The 24,333-nt window shown below is 42.9% G+C and overlaps 2 protein-coding genes across 2 annotated transcripts in view; both read right to left on the bottom strand.

Moving 5' to 3' along the window:
• Positions 1–24,333, bottom strand: part of LOC306962383 (NACHT, LRR and PYD domains-containing protein 3-like) — a gene marked incomplete at its 3' end in the record, with an annotated part of 158,941 nt that overhangs the window by 18,684 nt on the left and 115,924 nt on the right. The gene's annotated exons all lie outside the window — the stretch shown is intronic.
• On the bottom strand, positions 1,156–23,094 carry LOC306962318 (protein NLRC3-like; the record flags this gene model as incomplete). Its single annotated transcript, XM_079555438.1, has 9 exons — positions 21,495–23,094; positions 18,150–18,317; positions 17,917–18,084; positions 17,763–17,809; positions 12,518–12,750; positions 3,582–3,833; positions 3,314–3,431; positions 1,641–1,803; positions 1,156–1,159 (listed from the first exon to the last, which is right to left on the bottom strand). Exons 1-9 carry the CDS (start codon positions 23,072–23,074, stop codon positions 1,156–1,158), a joined length of 2,733 nt encoding a protein of 910 aa, XP_079411564.1. The 5' UTR covers positions 23,075–23,094.

The raw sequence follows: 24,333 nt of genomic DNA, 5'->3' as shown, positions 1-24,333 counted from the left end.
ATATACAGACATGACTGAGTGAATAAAACAGCCAGACTATAATATACAGACATGAGTGAGTGAAGAAAACAGCCAGACTCTAATATACAGACATGACTCAGTGAATAAAACAGCCAGACTATAATATACGTGGATATCCAGCTGTCTTTAAATGGAAGACATATTGAAAGAGTATCTGAACTGAAGTTTTTGGGTGTGACACTGGATGAAAAATTAAATTGGAAATCTCATGTCCACAGTATTAGAAATAAATTATGTAGAAACATTGCTGTTCTTCACAAAGTAAAATATTTTTTAAATCATGAATCTATAAGGGTCTTATACTGCACTTTAATACTTCCTCACTTACTTTATTGCTCAGACGTTTGGGGAAACACATAAACTACAATTCAACCGCTGATAAAAATACAAAAAAAAGCTGTAAGAATAATAAATAAAACGCATAGTAGAGAACATACAAATCCACTGTTATAAAATCAAAACTATTAAAATTACAAGATCTCATTAAATTACAGATTTTTTCGATTGCCTCAATCTGTACAATTGATGTTTGTATTCAACGCCGATGCATCCAGTGGTAGAAAACTTCACTTTACTCTCCCTTTTGCCAGAACAACCCAGAAGCGGAGTCAAACTGTGGAACGCCCTGCCCTTGAATTTAAAGAACTCCTCCACAGTGCACCGATTTAAAAAACAGCTCAAATCAACAAATATCAACTCTTACACACTGCTGTGAATATTAGATTTTAACTTTAAAAACAGTAGTACCTGTGTTGTTTATTCTAGCTTATGGCTTAAAGTATAATACCTGCGAATCAGACCGTTTATGTTTTGTTTGTTTTTTTCTACCTTTTGTATCTGAAGAAAGGGGCACTTAGCATAAGTGTCTTCATCGTGCTCCTTTTCAATCATGTATATAAAAAAAAATATTAAAAAAATCATGTGTAGTTGTTGAAATGTGAAAACATGTAACTAACATGACTGAAATAAATAAATAAATAAATATACAGATATGACTCTGTGAAAAAAACACGAGATCATTTATAACAGCCAGTCTGTACTCGCGGTCGAACGCGTCTGAGCGGGAGAGAAACAGCGTCACAAACAACAGAGAATAAGTCACACTTTTGGTTCTATCTGGCAACATAGAAACTTTCACCTGGAAACAAAACAACAACATGTTTAATCATTGTGCTGATTCTCTACAGAACTATTTGGGAAATTCACCGGCAGCGTCTCACCTTCAATGGAGACCAATGTATTAGCAGTTCATCAGGATTTAGCTGCGTTATTTGTTACAGCCCAATCTTTGAAATACATCTCTCTGCACCTGCAATACTCGTACTTGTACTTATGAGCAACTAAACATGATATTTTTACTACGAAGTAATGTCACAAACATCGACTGAGAAGGAAGACAAAAGTAGGATGTTTAACATGTCCAAAGATTGGGTGTAATGCCGTTGAAACACTGGGTCGACGGTGTTCAGGTGTGGACTGACCGATGTCGATGTTCTCTCGGCCCAGAGCCACGAGACACAGGAACAGGAACAGCTCATTTTAGGGGCTGGATCATCATCAGCTACATCTAAAACCAGTTGACCTCTTGACCCCCGGCTCTGGTCCCAGTGCGCTCCTACCTCTGGCGGTGGACGCCCAGTGTGAGTCCCAGCAGGTGCAGCAGTCGGTTGAGCGGCCGGTTGAGGTGGTTCCTCGGGACGTTTCGGATGATTCCCCTCAGGACGTCTTCACTGAACGACCTCTGCTGCTCAGGGACCGGCCGCGGGCTCGGGTACCCCACGTCTGACAGACAAACAGGACTTTAACTTGGACCAGACTAAATTGTCTCCATCTAGTGGAGAATTAAAGCAGTACTAAGTAACTCGTCCCCCTAGAGGCCATAAGCGCAACTGCAGGTGTAGTAGCAAGTTACCATTTTTATTGTCTTGGAGAGTAAATACTTCGCTGACAGGAAAGGCGAAGGGACAGAGGGTTACTGTGCATCCAATTATACAATGGAAATATTTTTTTTCACTCAAACTTGGCTGTAAATACTGTTTAAAGTGACGTTAGCCCGCAGTTAGCTTTGCCCGTTAGCATGTTAGCTTCTCCTTCGTGATTCCATTAGTGTGTATTGCTTTCTCCAATCATCCCATAAACACTTGTATTTCCCCCACAGGGACTACGGGAAGGATTTATTAAGGTAAACACGTTACTTAGTACGGCTTTAAAGGAATAGGCCACCGTTTTTACATACTAAGATATGTTCTTACCTCACTTTAGACGTGTTAATATATCCCCGTCTGGTCTTTGTCCGTGCGCTCTGTCAGGCAAACGGAGCACATACGCAGCCTCTCCCACATGTCACATAGCTCCGAAAAAGCTCACGATAGAAGCTACCAAGCTCTTCCACGTGTTCCCTATTTAAATAAAGTTACGTGAAGTGTTTTCATGCGAAGTATATTTACACAGAAATGTAGCATGTCGATTTTATAAGCAAATAAAAAGGGGGACTATATTGTGAGGCGTAATGATACGAGGAGCAAAACGTCCGCGCAGTAACTCCTAAAGACTTCCCCCGCTCACTTCCGTCAATAACCTTTAGGAGTTACTGCGCAGACGTTTTACTCCTCGTATCATTACGCCTCACAATATAGTCCCCTTTTTATCTGCTTATAAAATCGACACGTTACATTTCTGTGTAAATATACTTCGCATGAAAACACTTCACGTAACTTTATTTAAATAGGGAACACGTGGAAGAGCTTGGTAGCTTCTATCGTGAGCTTTTTTGGAGCTATGTGACATGTGGGAGAGGTTGCGTATGTGCTCCGTTTGCCTGGCAGAGCGCACGGACAAAGACCAGACGGGGATATATTAACTCGACTAAAGTGAGGTAAGAACATATTTTAGTATGTAAAAACGGTGGCCTATTCCTTTAAGGGAAGTGCGAATGTTGCGTTTCCATTTTACGCATTATTTCCTACCGTCAACCTCTCGACTCCCACATTTTCTCCAGCTTGGCTTTACTCAAATCTAAAAGCTTCTTGGAAAACACTGTCTAATAGGAATGAAAACGAGGATGAAAAGCCAACAAAAATGTGACAAAAGAGCAACAAAACACTTCAAAAATGCGACAAAAATATGGCGACAAAAAGAGTTGGGATCAGTTTAGTAGATCTTAGCTTTCAAATGAGGCGAGAAGCTTTTCGATTTGGGTAAAGCCGGAGAAAATCCACGGTGGGTAAGAGGTGAATCTCGATAACTGCCTGAGCCGGGTTTACGTTGGTGTCTGCGTGGTTGGAGGTCTTACTGTAGGAGTTCCACAGCAGATACAGCGGCTGCAGCGGGTCCTGGTGCAGTTTGAGATCGTCCCACAGAATCTGGACCAGGATGTGTTTGCTGTCATCAGACGTCAGCTCCTGAGACACCTGCAGAAAGAGACAGCGGGGTCACCACCTGCTTTGACTTGTGCATGTTAATGACAGGGTTCATACATACAATTTAATGCAATCGTTAACGCCCCAATACGATAGTTCAATGCCACAACATCCTGGTCCACAGTGTGTCCCCCCTGGAGCCTCCCTGTTGCAGTGCTGGGAGCTCAGCAGCAGCGCGGGGCAGGTGCGACGGCAGCTGCAGCCTCCTGAAGCACCACAGAAGGTTCCAGAAGAGGATGGGGTGAAGGTCGACCAGCGCGGGCTCACACAGACACAGGACGCCCCCTCGTTCTCCAGCAGAGACTCCAGCTCCTTCCACAGAACCAGAGGGCTGAGGTACGGCACCGTCACGGGCTCCGGGCGCTGGGACGACCAGTCTGCGCCCAGCGGCTCCTGACAGAGACCAGAGCACAAAACCATCCTTTCTTTACTAAATGCAGTGGTCAAGGTTCAGATCTGGGTCCACTTTTGTCCTTAACAGTTTAGTTTTAACGTCAAAGTAAAAAGCTCACGCACGGAATCCCCCCGACAACACTGTAATCCAAACATGATCTTTTCCTCTGTGGAAGACGTTTCAGTAGCTCCTACAGACTCCACACTTTCCAGGCTTGGAAGGTTTTGGGAAAGTCCGGTAATGCGTCTGAGTGTGGACATAAATAACCAGAGTTTTAGGCTGTTTTAAAGCAAGTAACTCTTCCCCCTAGAGGCCATAAGCGCAACTGCAGGTGTCGTAGCAAGTTACGATTTTTTAACGTATTAATTGTCTTGGAGAGTAAATACGACGCTGACAGGAAAGGCGAAGGGAGAGAGGGTTACTGTGCATCCAATTATACAATGAAAAAAAGATTTTCACTCAAACTTGGCTGTAAATACTGTTTAAAGTGACGTTAGCCCGCAGTTAGCTTTGCCCGTTAGCATGTTAGCTTCTTCTTCGTGATTCCATTAGTGTGTATTGCTTTCTCCGGACCGGTGGCAGTCAAGTTGCAAACATGGTTTTCTGTCCAGAGACACCAGGGGGCGATGAAAGACCCTCCAATCATCCCATAAACACTTGTATTTCCCCCACAGGGACTACGGGAAGGATTTATTAAGGTAAACACGTTACTTAGTGCTGCTTTAAGTGGCTGAAGGTCACCTCTGCCACTAAATCTGTCTTTGCATTTAGAAAAACTGTGTTGTTTTATCGATTGTTCAGGCGGAGAACATTTTCCCTCGTTCTCCGCTTAATGAACGGACTTCGCGCTCTGACAGAAGAGTCAATACAATGGAAGTGCTGATTTAGATTTGGGTAAAGGACACTCTTGAAAAAGACATTTTTAATCTCAATGACTTTTATCCTGGATAAATAAAAGGACAAAAAAAACCTGTAGAAAATGCACTGGGTTAAGGCGGGGCTTATGAGGTTAAAGCAGGGCTGTGTGGACTTAAGTTTTCTTTCTAGACGCAGGGTGGATTTATAAACACCCTGCTGTGTGTAGACAAGGCCTGATGTGTCTCTAAATAAAACCATACATTTAAACCTGGCTCAATCCACCATCTTAATTTGGTCGTTGAAAATGCAGTGCAATTTGGACAATTATACATGTTTAACTTGCAACAAAATGTTCCTCATACAGTATTTCTGTCAGAAATGCCGTATTTTCCGGACTATAAGTCGCACTTTTTTTCATAGTTTGGCAGGGGGTGTGTCTTATTCTCCGGAGCGACTAAGATGTGGATTTTTTATTTATTCAAATATATAATTTTGCCACTAGAGGGCACTGCAGGCTAATGGAGCAGCAGAAAGAAAGTTAGGAGTGAGCGAGAAGCAGAGGTTACTTTTAGAAGAAAACAAAACAAAGCTGATCACGGGCTAAAAGCTGGAGCCACATTTAGAGGAACGACTTTGCAAATGAGAGATTGAAGAACATGCTGGTGTGAGAGGTTTGTCAACGGTGCTGAGGTTTGTTCCTTCGGCGCAAGATCCGCGGATGCAGCCATTTTTCTGTCTCTTTGGTCTGCACCGCAAAGAATTATGGGCAATATGCTTCGGCGCGAAGGGGGCGGGGCCAAAGACCCCTCTGGAGGATTGGGACACCCTACGCACTCGCACCCACCATCGGGAACGCGCATATGAGGGGCGCGAGGGTGGAAGTGCGAGTGTTGGGACAGGGCCTTATACTCCGGAGCCACTTATAGGTGCCTTCTGCATGACGTCACGCCAACTCAGTTCCTCCATCTGGACGGGACACACGCTAATGACCTCCAGATGAACTCACACCCACGTTTCATTTAAATCTACATTTCAAAACCGCTGAAATGCCTGAAACTTGTTGCACAGTTGGATGCAAATCAGAATTTCTCATGTCTTTCCTCTTTTAATGGGGTCCCGTTGTACTTTTCAATCGGATATCTCATCAAATTATTGAAAACTGCTGTAGCATAGAAGGATTTACTGTCAGTGTGAGATTTACTGTTCGTTAATCTGTGAAAGAGCGATCTATACAACAAGCTGGTGTTCAATTCAGTGTGTTTTACAGAGCAGTATTGTTTTACAGTTATTGTAAGTCTACTTCACAGTTATTGTAAGTCTACTTCACAGTTATTGTAAGTCTACTTCACAGTTATTGTAAGTCTACTTCACAGTTATTGTAAGTCTACTTCACAGTTATTGTAAGTCTACTTCACAGTTATTGTAAGTCGACTTCACAAAAATGAAAGTCAGCATGGCCCAGTTGTTGAGGATTTTGTCAAATGGTGAGATGAGTCTTATCTTCTCTTGAACGTTGCAAAAACAAAAGATATGATCATCGACTTTAGGAAGAGCGCTCTCCCACATGTTGTAACATATATAAAGGGACAACCAGTGGAGTGTGTGGAGTCCTACAGGTGTCTTAGAACAATTATTGATTGCAAACTGAATTTGAATGAAAACTGTGCTGCTGTTTGTAAAAAGGACCAACGACTGTATTGTCTTCGGAAACTGTCCTTCTTTCATGTAGATCAAACTGTGATGACACTTTTCTATCGGGCATTCATCGAAGCGACCCGAGCTTTCTGCCTGGTCGCCTGGTACGGGAGCTCTTCTGTTAGAAACAAAAACGCCTTGAATCAGCTGGTCAAGTGGTCAAGCAAAGTCCTCGGCCTCAGACCAGTTTGGACTTTCTGCAGGATAGACAGTTAGAGAGGACGGCACGAAGCATCGTAAAGACTCAGAGCATCCTTTGCATTCAGAGTTTCGACGCTTCCGTCTGGGCGTCGGTTTTTGATGCCAATGAGCCACACAAACCGTTTTAAGAAAAGCTTTGTTCCCGCTGCCCTTTCCTTTATGAACAAGTCGGGATCAAATCGCCCCTGACACGGGTTTTTTATCTTTGTTACTGTCAAGTGTCTTAAAGGAATAGGCCACCGTTTATACATACTGAGATATGTTCTTACCTAACCTTAGACGAGTTAATATATCCCCGTCTGGTCTTTGTCCGTGCGCTCTGTCACGCAAACGGAGCCTCTCCCACATGTCACATAGCTCCAAAAAAGCTCACGATAGAAGCTACCAAGCTCTTCCACGTGTTCTCTATTTAAATAAAGTTACGTGAAGTGTTTTCAAGCGAAGTATATTTACACAGAAATGTAACGTGTCGATTTTATAAGCAGATAAAAAGGGTACTATATTGTAATGATACGAGGAGCACAACGTCCACGCAGTAACTCCTAAAGACTTCCCCCGCTCACTTCCGTCAATAACCTTTTGGAGAGGCTGCGTATGTGCTCCGTTTGCGTGACAGAGCGCACGGACAAAGACCAGACGGGGATATATTAACTCGTCTCAGGTTAGGTAAGAACATATCTCAGTATGTAAAAACGGTGGCCTATTCCTTTAAACTTCACTTGTTTCTGTACCAAAGGCACATCCTGTTAGTATCTGGAGCACTTACAAGTTTTATATTTAAATATGTGTGATGTTTTATCTTTGTATAATGTGTCAACTAGTTCTCAGAATTGCAAAACGAATTTACCCACGTGTACAAATAAATTAACCTAACCTAACCTATTAGCCTGCTGGTTTAGCGAAGTGTCAGTAACTTACCTCACTCCTGACAATGAGAATATCCTTTCTTCTTGGTCGCCATACAGATGTATTCGATACCCATCCTGACTCAAAACATCTGTTTGCAGAAAGGCTTTTTTATGCTTTTAATGATTTTCCTGTGTATGAAGACAGAAACTATGTACTATGTAAATATGGGCAAACTCGAGTGAAGGGATGTTGTTCAGTAAATAACTCGGCCGAAGCGTGTCTGGGTCTGTAATATCCAACCATGACAGTTTGTTTGCAGATCCAAGTGCTGCATTTCCTTGTAAGTGAGTCGTGACAGATGTAGGTGAAAAAACGCTGCATAATTGTGTGGAATCGCGATCGTTTTCTGTTGCATTGGCCATTTTTGCTTCCCTTCAAAATGTCGCGCGCTTGCATTTCTAGTCACGTGACTGGGAGGCGCCTATAGAACCAATCCAGATGTTTCAGGATCTGTCATTCAAACTAGAAGCAAAAATAGACTTATAATAATCACATGACAAAATGAAACTCTACCATTTGGACAGCAGTGTCTGTTGTTTTTATCTTTAGACATTGGCCTGTTTAAAGCAGAAATGTTCAAATCAGACTTTGGCCGGTGTTCATGATGACATTTTCATTTAGTCTTAGTTATTTTACAACATCATTTTCTTTTACTCCACATCTTAATGCTAGTCTAGACTAAAATGTCACGTCAATTCAATCTCAATCTAAAACTGGCTCAGTCAACCTTGCATATATATATATTTTCTTGAATCACAGGGACAAAGACCTGGAGCTGTTCCTTTGGCAGAACATTTCAACATGAGGCTCGTACAAACTTCATCACAGGAAGTTCACATGTTTTTAGTCCCGGGTCATTTGAATGGATTTTATCCCTCGACAAAAACGTGATGTGAGTCGTAGTTTTGGATGAGCTTTGTCTGACTGAAGTCTGAAAGGACGACACAAACGTGAGTCCAAAGAAGTGACGGTGGAGCAGAGTGAGCTCAGCATTGTGGAGGAGCTTCAGAGTCACATCCAGAGTCGGGCTTTATGAAACACTGAAGCCGCTGAAGCCATTTGTGCTTCGAATCACAGCTTGAAACAGTCTCTCCACAGTGACGTCTAGTGGCAGAGGGTCATTACAACAGCGCTCAGTGGTTCAGGCTTTAACTGATCCGTCTGTGGTGGAAATCAAAGCAGACTTTAAAATACAGACTTTTTCTGGATGTGTTATTGTTCTGACTGTGGTACGAGGAAAACCAATCGTTTCCTTCATCTTTCCTCCCACTAAATGCTTCTTTTTGCTCATCTTTTTCTAAAACCCATGTTAGCATGATCATATAAAGCAGCAGAAGGCAGGGTCAGGAGTAACTCGCTGGAGGATTACCCCTACTGTACATGTTTTAGGCTGCTTCAAATGGACACGAGTACATATTTATTATTACATATTAAAGACAGCAACATTCTCTCCAAAACACATTCCACACTTGAGCAGCTTCAGATTGTGAAACATTGAGCAAAAGTGGGCGTGGTCATTATGATGTCGCTCACGGTCATGGATGAGGTCTGGCTTTTGCTGCTTCATAATAACCAGAGTTTACTTTCTTTACATGGAATTATTAAACATGTTTTTCCATCAAGCACAGCGTTATTTCCCAGCAGACTCTAGAGCTGCTGTAGTGACAAAGGACAGCAGAGGTACTCCTGGTGTTTACAGTCACTCTTATGAATCATGTGTCCTCTTTAAACAAACAGAAGAATCCATGTCCTCAGTCCTCTTTCTAATGAGCGCCAGGACCATGACAGCATCGTCAGCTCCCCGCCATGAGGACCAAAGAGAAGCATGTTCCTCGCTCATTGGCTGGGACGACTTTGTGATTGGTTAGATTCGCCTGTCTCTCACTCAGACCCTGACAGACGCTGACCAATAGGAGCAGTGGGCGGGGCCTGTGTCCTAAACGATGGAGCACATCTGAGCTGGTCTGGGTGAGTGCCCGTGTGTTTGCTTTATCAATCCAATATTCCACAAACCCACGTTGGCATTTTCACATCAGTCGCTTGATGAATGAAGTGTTCAGTAGTAAATGTGACCTCCTCCGAACAGAAGAAACCACGAATGATCAAGATGAAGGATTTTATAGTGCCACGGCAGAGCCATGAACAAGTGACTTTCTAATGGAAGTCAATGTATATAAATATTTGGATATTTTAGTGGTTTTGTGCAGAACTGAAGTGGATTAACATCATTATGTGGAAAAGAGTTTGAAAAATATGAATGTCCAGTATTGTTACAGCAGCTGTGTCACCATGTGTCACCACTAGGAGGTGCTGTGGTGGTGCTCTATAAAGGGGGAGCCGCTCCTGAGTCCCACAGGTCGTCGGCCGCTTCACTGTGTGTGATTTCAGCCTTTTTATGGAACTACTGAACTGGACTTTATAAATCAATGGACATTGATATGAATTTGAACTTCATAAAGGCACCTTTTGGATCAAGGCGGACACATCACGGCCCCGAGAACCGAGAGGAGCCTCAGATCACGCAGCGTCTCGCGTTTGTTAGAAAGAGTTTGTGAAGAAAAGTATTTGAAACGTTTGTGAACGCATTTCAGCTTCTCCCACAGACCAGACAGACGCCTCACCGTCAGAGCAAAGAACAGACCCTGACCCGAACAACACAGCTGTAAAAGATCACATGTATAATACGGTGGTGGATCCGCCTGTACCAGCAGAGGGCGCCCTATCACGGTGACTCCGCCTCAGCGTGGTAGATCTGCCTCGGCTCCGGGCCTGCAGTGAACTCTGATTGGAGAGTTTGACCCTGATTTTATTGAGTAAAACCTGGATGTTTTATCGGGGAAGTCGCTGCTCCTCCTTCAGTCGGTGACATCGGTGTCTCGCTGTAAAAAGAAGATATTTCACACATTTCCTTTTCTGTAAATAATCCCATCCAAACATATACGAGGAAGACAAAGTGAGCACACGTAATGCAGCTCATGTTCTAAAAGTGCTCTCTACATGTCAGCTTTGTGCACTTTCCCCATGAGCTTAGTGTGGACATCACGTGGTCAGAGGTGGTCGAGCGGACAGAATATTTACTCAAGGAAAAGGAACGTTACTCGAGTAGCCTACAAGTCAAAAGTACTGGCCCCAATAATGACTCAAGTAAGAGCAAAAAGTCTTTGAGGAACTGAGCGTAAAAGCTTGATTCAAGTTGTGACATAAATGATGAGAAACAAAACATGAAATAATGTGAAAATTGTAATATTTGTAAAGAAAATACCATAAAAGTCCAGTTACTTGAGTACATGTACTTGATGTAACTGAGTACTCCCTCCTCCTGCGCCTGAACTTGTGGACAGTCACAGGAGGACATGTCCCTGAAGACGCTCCAGGACACTGACTGTAAAGAAAACACTCACACATGTGACATGTGAGTCTGGAGGAAAGAGTCTGAGGAAAAGAGTCACGACTGTGGAGAATCTGAAGAGCCACATCAACAAATGCACCAGTGGAGATGAAAGAAAGGAGCCATGTGACTTTATGTTCACGTCTTTATTGAGTCTCTCACACATTTGTGTTCTTCAAACATCAGGGTTTATTCAGGCAGAAGCAACTCACATTTCAGGCTTTTTAATGCCCAAATACTAGATTTGAATGACACAAAGGCAGAAAACAATCTGTGCAGATTTCAATGAACATTTACAAACATTTCATCAAAGAAAAAGAATTGGACAAAACAGGGGAAACTGTTTTAGATTCAGACATAACTTTGGTCTTTTTCATGAACTTATACGGTATATATTGTAGAGCAATGTCATGGTTTTCCAGTAGATTTAGATTTAATGCCAGCTTGAGTCCAATTCATGCTTTTTAATGACATTTAAGGCCTTGATTTTGGCTAAATTCATTGACAGATTTTTAAACCCTGGTTCAGGCAGAGAAACTAAAGAAACACATTGATCCAAAATGTTGTGATTGGAACAACAGTGTTGATGACGATAAGAGAATAGAAGTAATAAATGTATGTTTTGGTGGAAGTAAAAGCATTTACAGCACCTTTAGGAGCATTGGAACAGAATCATCCTAATGTTTATTTGACATATTATCTCTTTAGATGCAAAAGCTGTTGACATGACTATAATACTGCAAAGAAATGATGTTTAATCACCAAAACAATCCCGGCTAAAGAGTTGAAACTGATCAATGTTACTCTGGACCTGATCAGTCATGGTTTCCTTGGCTCTTTTACCGTCATTTCCTCAGCGTCGTATTTACTCACAGCAAACTCATGAGGAACTAAAACCCACAACATCCCAATGTGTGATCAGCAGCAAAGATCAATGATTTGATACTTTTGAAAAGTCCTTCAGCCGCTTCACAAACGTGGGGAACATTTATCCACCACATGTTTGACTCTAAATAATCCTCATTCTGATGATGCCGTAGACGACATCCTTCATCTTTGAGAGTGCACCGGCTTCAGTTCATGTCAAATATGATCCAGTACGATTCTATTGACCAGCAGCATTTAACTCTGCATTTAAACTCTGAGATATGGAAGAAAATACAGGAGAAGATCAGACTTTATGAACCCACAGTCAGAGAGAGACATTCAAATCAATCATTAAGAACAAAACCAAAGCAGAATGAGTCAGTCCTCCAGGGGGCGCCGTGTCCTTCCTGTTTTCACATTCACCAGAGACACAGACGGCCTAAACTTCCGTCCAAACCCTGTCAGTCCAAACCCTGGGAACAGAGGCTCAGTGAAGGAGCTGATGAAGGTGTGGAGGTGGGACAGTTTTCCATCAGAGCTGACGTCATAGAAGGACAGAGCTCCAGCCTCAGAGTCCAGGAACACACCAACATGACCCACTCGAGCGGAGGATTTAAAGAAAGTCCTCCATGGGGAAACATCTGACTGTTTTTTCTTATTGTGTAAGAAATAATACTCTTCCCCCTCGATCCTCATCGTCCAGGACTGATCATTTTCTCCAAACCGACTGTCGCCTCCTCTCCGTCTGATTCCTCTGTAACTCACTGAGATATCACCCTCAAACCCACTCCACTGCACCTCCCAGTAACAGCGCCCCCTCAGGCCGGAGGAGCTCAGGACCTGAGGACAGTCTGTGAATCTGTCCTCATGATCCGGAGGCTCAGGTGTGTACTCTTGTTCCACAGTCCGTTTGTCAAATTGTCTCACAGTCCGTTTGTCCTCTGACAGTCCGAGTGCTCTGTAAACTGTGTTTGGGTCCAGAGTGAGTTCACAGTAATCTGAGAAACACAAACACAATAATGACTAAAGTGGAATATAAATGTCATCATCATCGTTAGATATGAACCATCTGAAGCCAAAATGAGGCACAAAATCAGTCGAACAATAATCATCATAACCAGAAGAATAAACAAGAGCACAGCTGCAGGGACTAAGCACTGATGGTCACCTATGTAGCCACAGCTGCCCTGGGGCGGACATCAGTGCAGTAAAGTCATGTGCTGAGGTGAAGACACAGGCCGTTTCTGGTTCTTGTGCTCGTGTACTCGAGTACTCGTGAAACGTCATCAGAGCCGGCCCGAGAACTGTTCCAGGTCAAAGTTCACATCAGACTGAGAACAGTTCAATCCCCGGATGTTGTTCTGGCCCCGCCCCCTTTACCCAGTCTGAAGTTCAAGTTTAATGTTGCCTGTTTTATTGTTCCTCTAAAATTCACCTTGAAGGCGATTTGAGTTGAGAAATGTCCATTTGTAAAGTAAAGCCAATGGTCAGTTCAATCCCAAGTGAAAGTAGGATCCGGCCGCTCGGGCCACTTCGCCGCCCACGCAGTGAGTTGTAGCTGAGCGGGCGAGCTCTGTCTGGGCTCAAAGTTCCTGAAGCTCCGCTGGTTTTCAAAGGCTCCATTGTCGTTAAACTTGTGTCAAAGTTTCTGACTTTCACCGACACACGCCTAAAAACAGCCACAACATCACCACAGACACATTTGTTTCTACTGTTTTTACATAAATCCCTTGAACTACTCGACGTCTTTCCAAAACTACCAAACATATAATTATTTAATGGATTTTAACCTTTAAATGCCAGTTTTATTTTGTAAACTTTACAAAATGTCTGAGTAAAAACATATAAAGTTGAATATTTTCTGAATAATAAACATTGTAGAGCTGGGGCTTTGATGGTGTTTAGAGCCTTGGACGTGTCAAAGTTTGGACTAATATTGATTTAACTGCATTTGTAGTTTTTCTGTAGTGACGATTCTTTCTGTCTAAATGTTCTTGGCTCCATTGACTTCCATTATAAAGACATTCAGGACTTGCACTTTTCTTTGCTCTCCTGTCTCCATATAAAAGTCATACATTTATAATGTCAGCATTTCATTTTGAAGAACAAGAGTCAGATTTGACATTTTTCGTGTATTTTTTCAGTTTGGACCTTGTTCCTGTTGTCGGCAGATGAATGAAATCCTGTTATTTTCCCATTAGGATATAATGGAGCCATGGCAGAACCTGGACTTTTCTCACATAAAACTTCACATTTTAAATCTCACTGTAATACAGGAAAACAGTCACATATCTGTGATGTCAGCGTTTCATTTGGAAGAAAAGGAGCTGAATTTGACATTTTCTCTACATTTCAGAATTTCCACTTTTCTAACATTGTAACAGATGCTGTATCTTCAGTCGGCTGATACTGAAGCTGTGGCCCAGGGGAAACTACAGGATTTGTTTGTCTTTGTGTTTTCTATAAAATATATGAATATTTTTTAAAATGAACAAGTGATTTATCGACAATAATGTTTAGTGTGAAGATTTTTACAGTTTAAAATCTTCAACACCAAAACAGCTGAGTGGGAGCGTCACAATCAGTGGTTAGTTTTGAAGCAGAAAAGTCTCTGTTTTAAAAACGAGGCCCAGGTTTGTGAACCTGAGGAAACACGAGAATAAATCCAGACTGCAGCTCTTTGTCCAGGTTATTTTAGCTAAAAAAAACTAAAAATGAGGCTCCGCCCCCGCGCTCTGGTTATCACATAAACACAGAGTTTACAAACTGTAGAATATGAAACAACACTGGCATTTGACACTGTCAAAAAAGTTGAATTTGATGAAAAACAGTAAAAATGTCAAATGTCACTCATTTTCTTCCAAATGAAACCCTGATGTCACAGATGAAGTGATTTTATGCCGTATTTCAGTGAGATTTATTATTATAAATGACTTATTTCCATTATATTGAATAGGAGAAAATACAGTGATTTTATTCATGTGCAACAATGGGAATGAGCTCCAATCTGATGAAACTCAGTAAAAATGTTCAAATTCACTCCTTTTCTTCCAAATGAAACGCTGACATTGTAAAAAGTTTTAAACGGCTCTGGAAGAGCAAAGAAAAACATGTACAATGGAAGTCAATGGGGCTGTTTCAGCCGCTGCCATTTTCACATAAAGAATCGTCCAACACAGAAAAACTATAAAAGCATCAAATCCATTTCACTTCATCTGTGACACAAACACGGCTCTGGAAACAGACAAAGCCTCAGCTCCACATGTGATTATTACAAATATAATCACACTCAAGTGCTTTTTTTTTAGTTTTAAGTTTTGAAACTGGGATTTTAAGGATTAAAATCCAGAACATTGTTACATGTTTGGTAGTTTTGGAAAAGGTTCAAGTAGTTCATGTGATTTAAACACAAAGAAGTGGAAACAAATCTGTAAAAATGTCGATTTTCTGGCTGTTTTTAGGCGTGTACATTTGTGTACACTAGGGGGCGACGTGTGGAAAGTTGTAAATCTGTCACTGCAGAAAAACTACAAAAGCTTCAAATAGATTTTTGTCTCATCTTTGACACGTCCAAGGCCCTAAAATCCACCAAAGTCCAGCTCTGACCTGTTCATTATTATAAAGATAATGAGGTTTTTATGTTGTTTTCAAACTGACAAACAAAGGGTTAAAATCCCCAAATAAAAACATGTTTGGGAGTTTTGAGAAGGTGAGAAGTGATTCTTCAGACTTATGAAAAAAACTGAAAAAAAAGATGAAAGTATGTGTTTTTTATAGCAGTTTGAAAAGCGTGTACATTTTTGTCCACTAGGGGGCGACGTATGGAAAATGCAGATCTCCAAAATAAAAGACCTGAGAGAAAAACAAACACTGGATTCAGAAAATGTGTCTCAAAAGAACATTTGGTGCAGAAATCCACGTCTCAAGCTGCAGCACAGACAAAATGGTCGTCAAATTAAAAGAAAATGTTGCAAAATGTACAAAAATGTCCATAGGACGACACAAGGGTTAAAGTTGTGAAAACTTGAGACCAACAGTTTGTTCGTGACTGTTGTTACTGTGTATTTATATGACTGTAATAGTTTGGCTAATATATGAAGTCAGGTCGTTTCATTACAAATGAGTAAATACTGGAGCGATCTTTGTCATTATATCTTATCATATCAAACATTTAGTGAATAGATAATCACTGTCCTTCAATAACAAGTGTCAGATGTGTTACTTCAGAACTGAAAAGGTCCTTTGGTTATTTGAATGATTTATTTGACAGAAACATTATTTATTTCGACTCATACTTGGCTTTCAAAACTAAATGTTGACATTTGAAAGTGGATGATTCCAACAGTCATGATAAAGATGGTTTTGTTGAAGTCAGGGAGAAGTGCTGTACATGTTGATGTACAATAACATTAGAAAAGTCAAATCCATGCCTTTTGTTACACATGTATTATTATTCTGTATTATTCGGCTCTTCACAATATAAGTAGAAGCTCCATTGATTTGAATGGGATTTTCCAACGTTCTACCGGTCATTATTTCCTGATATAGGACCTCTGAAAAAAATACTGACCGCTGCCAATGGCAACGGAGTTGATGCTTGTAATACAGGTCTTTCATATCACTCCGCATGTACGCAGTAGCGGACACTGTCTCTGTCCCCGTCACTGTGAGAGAAGTTGGGGGAATCACTCGTGAAGTTAACGTGAGTCCGACTTTCAACTTACCCAGAGATACTTCAGTGAAGGTATTCAGGTCGTCTTCTGTACTCAGTGGTTGAGTCTCGAACGTTTCGCCTCTTCATCCAAAAGGCTTCGTCAGCGAACTAAGGTTCCGTTCAGCTCGCAGCCCAGATAAAGACCAAAGGGAGGAGTTGGGGTAGGCCCGGCTCCTCCCCAGAAACTACCGTTACTCTCACCTGTGAGGAAACACCTCTGAAGCAGAGCGTCTCTAACCACCTGCTCACTCCAGAGTATCGATGTGTCCTGAACTCTTCAAAGCTGATCACTGTAGATTATTGTTCTGTTGTTGCTGATGTGCCGTCTCATTGTTTTTTGATCCACGTGTCGTCCACATATCTGAGCCAGTGAGTGGGTTTGATTCCTGGGTTTGATATTTGATGTTTGACTCAAACCATCCACTCCAGCACAAACTAGGGCTCAGACATAGGGCTACAGAGGTGCCCACCAGTGCAGAGGGCAAGACCAAAGAGGAGGGGCTGCAGGCTGAGCTGAAACTTTAGTGTCGCTGACGAAGCCTTTTGGATGAAGAGGCGAAACGTTCGACACTTAAACTACAGAGTCCAGACGACGACTCAAGAACCTTCATTGAACAAGGATTAAAAGTTTAGTGTGAAATTGCACACGTCTGAGTTTGATATTATGACTTTCACATGACTCCATGAAGCAAATGGAATCACTTTTTTAACTCTTCCCTGGTCGGCCCATGTCCAAAGATTGCAGTGTTAATCGTGCACACATTTCATTTTGATGGTGGGATTGTTGTAGTGACTGATGACCATGAATAAAGCTGCCACAGGCTGAGAGGGAACCAGCAGCAGCGGGAGGACAAACCCCACAACCAAGCTACAGATTTACTGTGGAGCTCATTCACAATCATGTTAGCGCTAATGGAAGATTTGTGCTTCTATTAGAAACAAGTTAGCATGAATGTTTCAAGTCTCTGAAAAATGAGGTTGAACATAAAAATAAACAGACACAAAGGTCTTGAAGTAATCACTGCATATACCGCTAAGTATTTTTCTTTCCCTTGTCTTTCTCCCGAGAAGTTAAAGGTACACAGGTGAAGGTGAGCTCAGCTGTGCACTGACAGCCCTGAGTAAGAGAACACTGTTCCAATTCCTCGTTTAACCGTTCTGCGTGTTCCCGTTCTCCCCAAGTCCATACTTCAACATACATGTGTTCATGAGTGTTGAGAACCGGCCACAGACTTGTATCTGAGGCTGAACACTCGGAGGTGAGTGTTTCTCATGTTGTGAATTAATCAGACTCACATTTCCTCAGACCTGGAACCATCCACCGTTCTCCAGCAGGATCCAGCCTGAAACACAAATGTCCAGATTACTGTCGACCAGGACCAGAACCAGGACCAGGACCAGGACCAGGACCAGGACCAGGACCAGGACCAGGACCAGGACCAGGCCTCACCTCAGTGTCTGCAGGGGCCCGTGTGGGGCCTGTAGAGCCGTCAGCAGCTCGGTGGAGGCTCCTGGATGGTTGTAGCTCAGGTCTAACTCTCTTAGATGGGAGGAGGCGGAGCTTAGAGCTGTGGCCAGAGAAGCCCCGCCCCTCTCTGTGACCAAACATCCAGACAGACTAAAGACACACAGCATTAGCCTCTGATGTGGACACAGACAGAGTCCTTCATGAGAGCGTCTCACCTGAGAGTCTCCAGTCTGCAGGGGGCGCTCTTCAGTCCCTCACACAGCAGCTCCACTCCTGAGTCCTGGAGGTCATTGTTGCTGAGGTCCAGGTGAGTCAGACTGGAGGAGCTGAGGACTGAGGCCAGAGGAGCACAGACGCTCTGGGACAGACCACAGAGGCTCAGACTGAGGACAGAGAGGACCATCAGAGACCAGAGCCACGATGTAGAGGCAAAACAAATATTTGTAAATATTACACAGACGCAGAATTTAATAGTAATATAGAAACGTCTGGTTCATTTTCTCTTCTTCATGTGAATTGTAGAAGCCTGTGTTCAAATACATGATTATTTGAACACATTACAACATAAATGTGCTGTTATAGCTCTGTCTGAGACTTGGTTAACGGATGAGGAAGGTGTGGAGTTTCATTTTGAGGTTTATGAATTGTTTTATGTGAATCGGATCAAGAAGAGAGGAGGGGGGGTTGCTCTTTATGTTAGTGAGCTGAAATGTAAAACAATAGAGTGTATGACGACTGCAACAGAAGATTTAATGGAATGTTTCACTGCTGAGATCCAAATGAACAAACAGAGGAATATTGTCGTCACATGCACATATAGAACTCCAGGGTCGAGCATTACAGCATTTAATAACAAGCTGGAGCAATTATTAGTTGGAATGAATGAAAATAAACTGTCTATAATTTGCTTGAATGTGTCTAATCATAGTTCAGATTTCCTAGATCTAATGTATAGCAGAGGCCTTTCTCCAACATGACCAGGCCGAGCCCAATAACCTCCAGTTGTGCCACATTCAGTGACAACATTTTTGTTCATTTACTTTAAAAAACTGTGAAAGTCTTCTTTTGATAAATGATACAACTGATCATTTACCAATATTTGTAACTCACTTCTGTGAAGTAAAAACAAACAAAGAAAAGTGCAGTAAAGTTATTGGGTTAAGAACTGAGGAAAGACTGAACACATTTAGGGATGATCTTATGAAAGAACACTGGGAAAATGTTTATAGTACAAATAATGTGAATAAAGCTTATAAATCATTTTTTTTAAAGTATCTATGGTTTTATAATAAAAGATACCCAACAAAAATACTGAATGATATAGCAAAAAATAATAATAACCTGGATAACAAAAGGTATATTAAAATGTTGAGAATGAGCTTTATAAAAAATATTAATAAAAATAATGTGACTCCTGTGATGAAAGATTATTATACAAACTTGTTAATGGAAAACAAAAGTAATATCAAAGGAATGTGGGAAGTTCTAAGGGAGGTTATGGGCAGTAAAATGAATTGTAGTCAGACATTATACTGAATGAATCAACAGAATATGGAGGGAAGAGGTGAAAAAATGTCTGATGAATTGAATTCATTTTTCGTCAGTGTTGCCCAAATCTTTCAAATCTAAACTGCACAGGTGAAAGTCGTGCAATCCCGATTTCTTGGTGAAGTTAGTGAGAGTGAAATGATTTCCACGGTCTCTAAAATCGCTCATGGACTCATCAGGAAACGAGGAGCAGAAACTATCATGAGGCTTTACTTCTGCCACGTCATGGACGACTCTTTCTGTCAAACTAAACGGAGTTTGGACTAAAGTGGAGCAGCTTTACCTGACGCTACGAGAAGTTGCTCTCCTCAGGTTAGTCAGATGCTGTATCTTTGTTATTTTAGTTTGACCTTCCTTCTTGCTGATGCATTATTTTCATCACGTGTGTGTCGTATGTGCTTGGGCACTGCTGTTGTGCCGCATTTGTAGCAGTGATTAAAGTCATACAGAAGCCATAGGCCAGGTGTCGTAGCAAAACATGCTAATAATACATTTACCTCATAAAACTAAACATTCAACAAAACACAGACGACTTTGTGGCATTTATGGATAAGAATATACTGTTTGTTGTAAGCCAACAATGTAAGGACAAAAAAAAAAAACAGTCTGACAGATGCAAATGGTTAATGGTTCTTAAGGTGCATCCACACCAAACGCTGCCAAGCGTCAGGTTTACATTGAAAACACATGGAGGACGCGCCTCAGGGAGCGTCAACAAGCGAGTCACACGCCTCCTGTGCGGAGCGTCAAGAAGCTTTTCACCGAGGATTAGCTTCATTGTGAAGCGGAGCTACAGCAGCTCTGGGACTTTTACAAAGACACACATCAGTGTTTCTTTATCTAAACAACCAGGATTAAAAGACGAGAAACGAGAAAACTTATATCAATGTCTGAATCTGAGCTGGGAATGTGTTTGGGCCTCGAGGATGCCTGTTGTAAGCTCTACGAACACACGCTGATGTGCGGCCAGAGCGTCGGTGACATTTGTGACAAGCGTCTGACTTCAGGTAAGCACAAACCTATAACTACGGGTTTTAGGCTCGTTTTTGACGGCTGAAAAGCGTGTGGTCTGTACGCAGCTTTACTCAGTGAGGCATTACGGAAAATGCTAACATGATGTTTCATGTTAGCATCACGCTAACGTTCATGCTAGCTATGACTGCCGTTTTTTTCCGCTTCTACTGAACAATCTGCTGTGAATAAACATCCACATGGACTGAAGACTTTCTTATGTATATATCTTTAAAATAGTATAAACTGTTCTTTTAGCTGTACGTGTGAGAGCAACTGCCTGGTTTACAATGTCATAGAATTAGGTATGTGACCTTCTTGATGACCTGAGTTGGCCTTCTGCTAACCTGAGTGACAAAGGTCATTGATAATCAGGAAAATGCAGTTGTAAGCTTACATATTAGTATTTAGTGCTGGATGTCCGTGCAGTGTCCTTCAGGTTCAAATGTTTTGTTGTAGGACAATAAAACTGTCCCCTGTGCAATGTAAGGTTGACTGACTCAAACTGGCAGAGTCTCCTACGACTGTCATCACGCTGTCCTCTTGTGTTAATAAAGGCTCTAAGAACTACTTTACTCTTTAGTCATTTTGTTATAGCTATAACATCCACAGGACCCGATTTAGACTTGACTTTATTTGTATGTCCTGAGTAAGTTTATATTTCGCCAGAAAATGGCTAAAAAGAGTGAAAAAAGATTCTGTTTTCCCCCTCGGTGAGGCCACGCCCCCTTCTATGACGCGATGCTGTCTGTATCTATGCCTGGGAAGAACATCTGATAAGAGACACATCATGCAAGTTTGAGACGTCTCTGACGGAAGTAATTCCAGTCCGTCGAAACGCATAAGGTATTTGAACAAAATAATTTTGTTAAACCTAGTGTCTTTCAATAAGAACCTTCTAAACCTGTTATTAACCTCTTTTAAATCAACACTAGGTGGCGCTGTTGACCATTTTCTACTTGGTGACAATGACACAAGTGTTAAACACAGTCTGGACTCACATGGCTTTGGTGGAGGCTTTGACGACCGGCAGAAGGTTCCGGAGAGCCCTCTCTGTGGGACAGTATTTCCTGAGGTCAAACTGCTCCAGGGCTGAGTCTGAGGACAGTAGGAGGAAGGACAGAGCAGACCACAGAGCAGGAGACATGTCTCTGTCAGAGAGACGTCCTGATTTCATGAACTTCTGTATCTCCTCCATCAGGCTGTGGTCGTTCAGTTCGTTCAGACAGTGGAACAGGTTCAGGCTCCTCTCTGCAGACAGACCCTCTTCATTCAGCTTCTCTTTGATATATTCTACTGTCGCCTGATTGGTCCAGTCGCTTCTTGTCTTAGTCAGCAGACCACTCAACAGGCTCTGATTGGTTGGCTGAGACAGCCCCAGGAGGAAGCGCAGGAACAGGTCCAGGTGTCCGTTTGGACTCTGCAAGGCCAGGTCCACAGCAGAGCTGTAGAAGGCCTCAGGGCTCTCAGAGGAGTGTGGTGGTGACAGCAGGTTGACCCCAGAGCTGTAGAAGGTCTGATGGACGTGAAGTGCAGCCAGAAACTCCTGCACACTCAGATGGATGAAGCAGAAGACCTTGTCCTGGTACAGACCTGGTTCTTCTCTAAAGACCTCTGTGAAGACTCCAGAGTAACGAGCGATCTCTGCAGCGTCCAGCCCACACTCACTCAGGTCACTCTTATAGAAGATCAGGTTTCCTTTCAGCAGCTGCTCAAAGGCCAGTTTTCCCAGAGACTTGAACATCTTTATAGTCTCTTCAGTCCAGTGAAGGTCTGCTCCTGTTCCCTCATGATACTTGATGTTCTTGACTTTGGCCTGGACCACCAGGAAGTGGACGTACATCTCAGTCAGAGTCTTGGGCAGCTCTGGTTTCTCTGTTTGCTTCAGGAGCTTCTGTAAAACAGTGGAGATGATCCAGCAGAAGACTGGGATGTAGCACATGATGTACAGGCTGCGGATGCTCTTGATGTGGGAGATGACAGCTGTGGCCTCGTCTGTGAACCTCTTCATGAAGTACTGCTCCTTCTGTGGGTCAGTGAACCCTCGCACCTCTGTCACCATAGAGACGCACTCAGCAGGGATCTGATTGGCCGCCGCTGGGCGTGTGGTTATCCAGAGGCGAGCGGAGGGAAGCAGGTCCCCCCTGATGAGGTTCACCAGCAGCTCCTCCACTGAGGCGCTCTCTGTGGGCTCCGTCAGGACCCGAGTCCGGCTGAAGTCCAGAGGAAGTCTGCACTCGTCCAGACCGTCCAAGATGAAGAGCAGCTGGACGAACTTAAAGCTGCTGAGATCTTTGGTTTGACTGAAGAAGTGATGGATCAGCTCCACCAGGCTGAACTCTGAGCCTCGGAGAACATTGAGCTCTCTGAAAGTGAAGGGGAACAGCAGCTGGACGTCCTGGTGGGCTCTGCCTTCAGCCCAGTCCAGACTGAACTTCTGAGTCAGCACTGTTTTCCCCACACCGGCCACGCCCTTCGTCAGCAGTGTCCTGATTGGCTCTTCAGACTCGGGTCGTTGTTTAAACATGTCTTCACAGGTGATGCTGGTCTCATCAGCAGCTGGTCTGGAGGCGGTCTCCATGTGTCTGACCTCGTGTTCCTGGTTGACCTCTGAGGCCCCGCCCTTTGTGATGTACAGCTCTGTGTAGATCTGCTTCAGGGGGGCGTGGTCTCCTGCTTTAGCCACGCTTTCAAACAGATGACTGAACTTCTGCTGCAGACGACTCTTCAGTTTATTCTGAACTGGAGAAATGTGACCTGTAAGAAAACACATCAGACCAAAGATCAGCAGATCGACTGTGACGAGAACCAGTGACTGAACGACGCGTTATACTGAGAACTGCAGTTATGTTGGATCTTTAGACACTTTAACAATTGCTGTGTTGGTGTGAGGTGAACTTCTGCAACAAATGGAAATTATCCAGCCTTCCATTTTCATCTGCTTTATTCGGGTCTAGGTAACAGTCTGAGCAGACATGCCCAGATACTTCCTCCAGCTGTTCTGGAGGGATCCTGAGGCGACACCAGGCCACAGACTTTATATGTTTATTTGATAGGGACAGAACAAGAAGCATTGTTAAAATAAACAATGCCATGCTCATTGGCCGTATAGCAAAAAGCTAGTTCGCAGACCTGGTCCCTAATGCTCCGTCCACACCAAACTCGATTTGGGCGTCAAAAACACGCGTCACGCCCGTTGTTGGACGCCTGTGCTTATTGAAGTCAGACGCTCGTCACAAATGTCACCGAGCGTCAGACGCTCTGGCCGCGCGTCAGCTCAGAGTGCGTTCGTAGCATCTTGGAAGTAGCTGTTGCCTGAAAAATACACCTGCTACATCTCATTGTTGATTAAAAGTCTGCAATAAACCACAAATGCGTGAAGGCCGGCTCAGTGTGTGATCGTCATAAAGCCTGCTCTTTGTCATTGCGGCTTCATTGACGTTATTAATGCTTGTTGTCATGGGAGAAAACCGGAGCTCAATGCGAGCTAACTGAGCTAACTTGTGACTTGTGACTTGTTTACATCTGTGGGGCCGGCATAGGATCTGCCCCGGTGGCTCAGCTACAACGTACGTCACTATGGCAGGAAGCTTCTGATTGGTCGACGCTCGCGAATTTCTCGAAAAAGTTCAACATTTCCCAACTCGAGCGTCGGCCGCGCTCGACGCCCTGGAGGCGCGTCCTCCATGTATTTTAAATGTAAACCTGACGCTTTGGAGGCCCCAAATCGAGTTTGGTGTGGACGGAGCATTAGACATAAAATAGTAACATTTACATAAATCATTCCAAATAATACAATTTAGAAAAAGTTTGCAATAAAATATTATAAACTTCTGTTGT

Source organism: Gobius niger, assembly GCF_951799975.1.
Source record: "Gobius niger genome assembly, chromosome: 4".
In the NCBI taxonomy this organism is placed as follows: domain Eukaryota; kingdom Metazoa; phylum Chordata; class Actinopteri; order Gobiiformes; family Gobiidae; genus Gobius; species Gobius niger.
The sequence above is the reverse complement of the archived record's forward strand: the minus strand, read 5'-3'. Positions and strand labels throughout refer to the sequence as shown.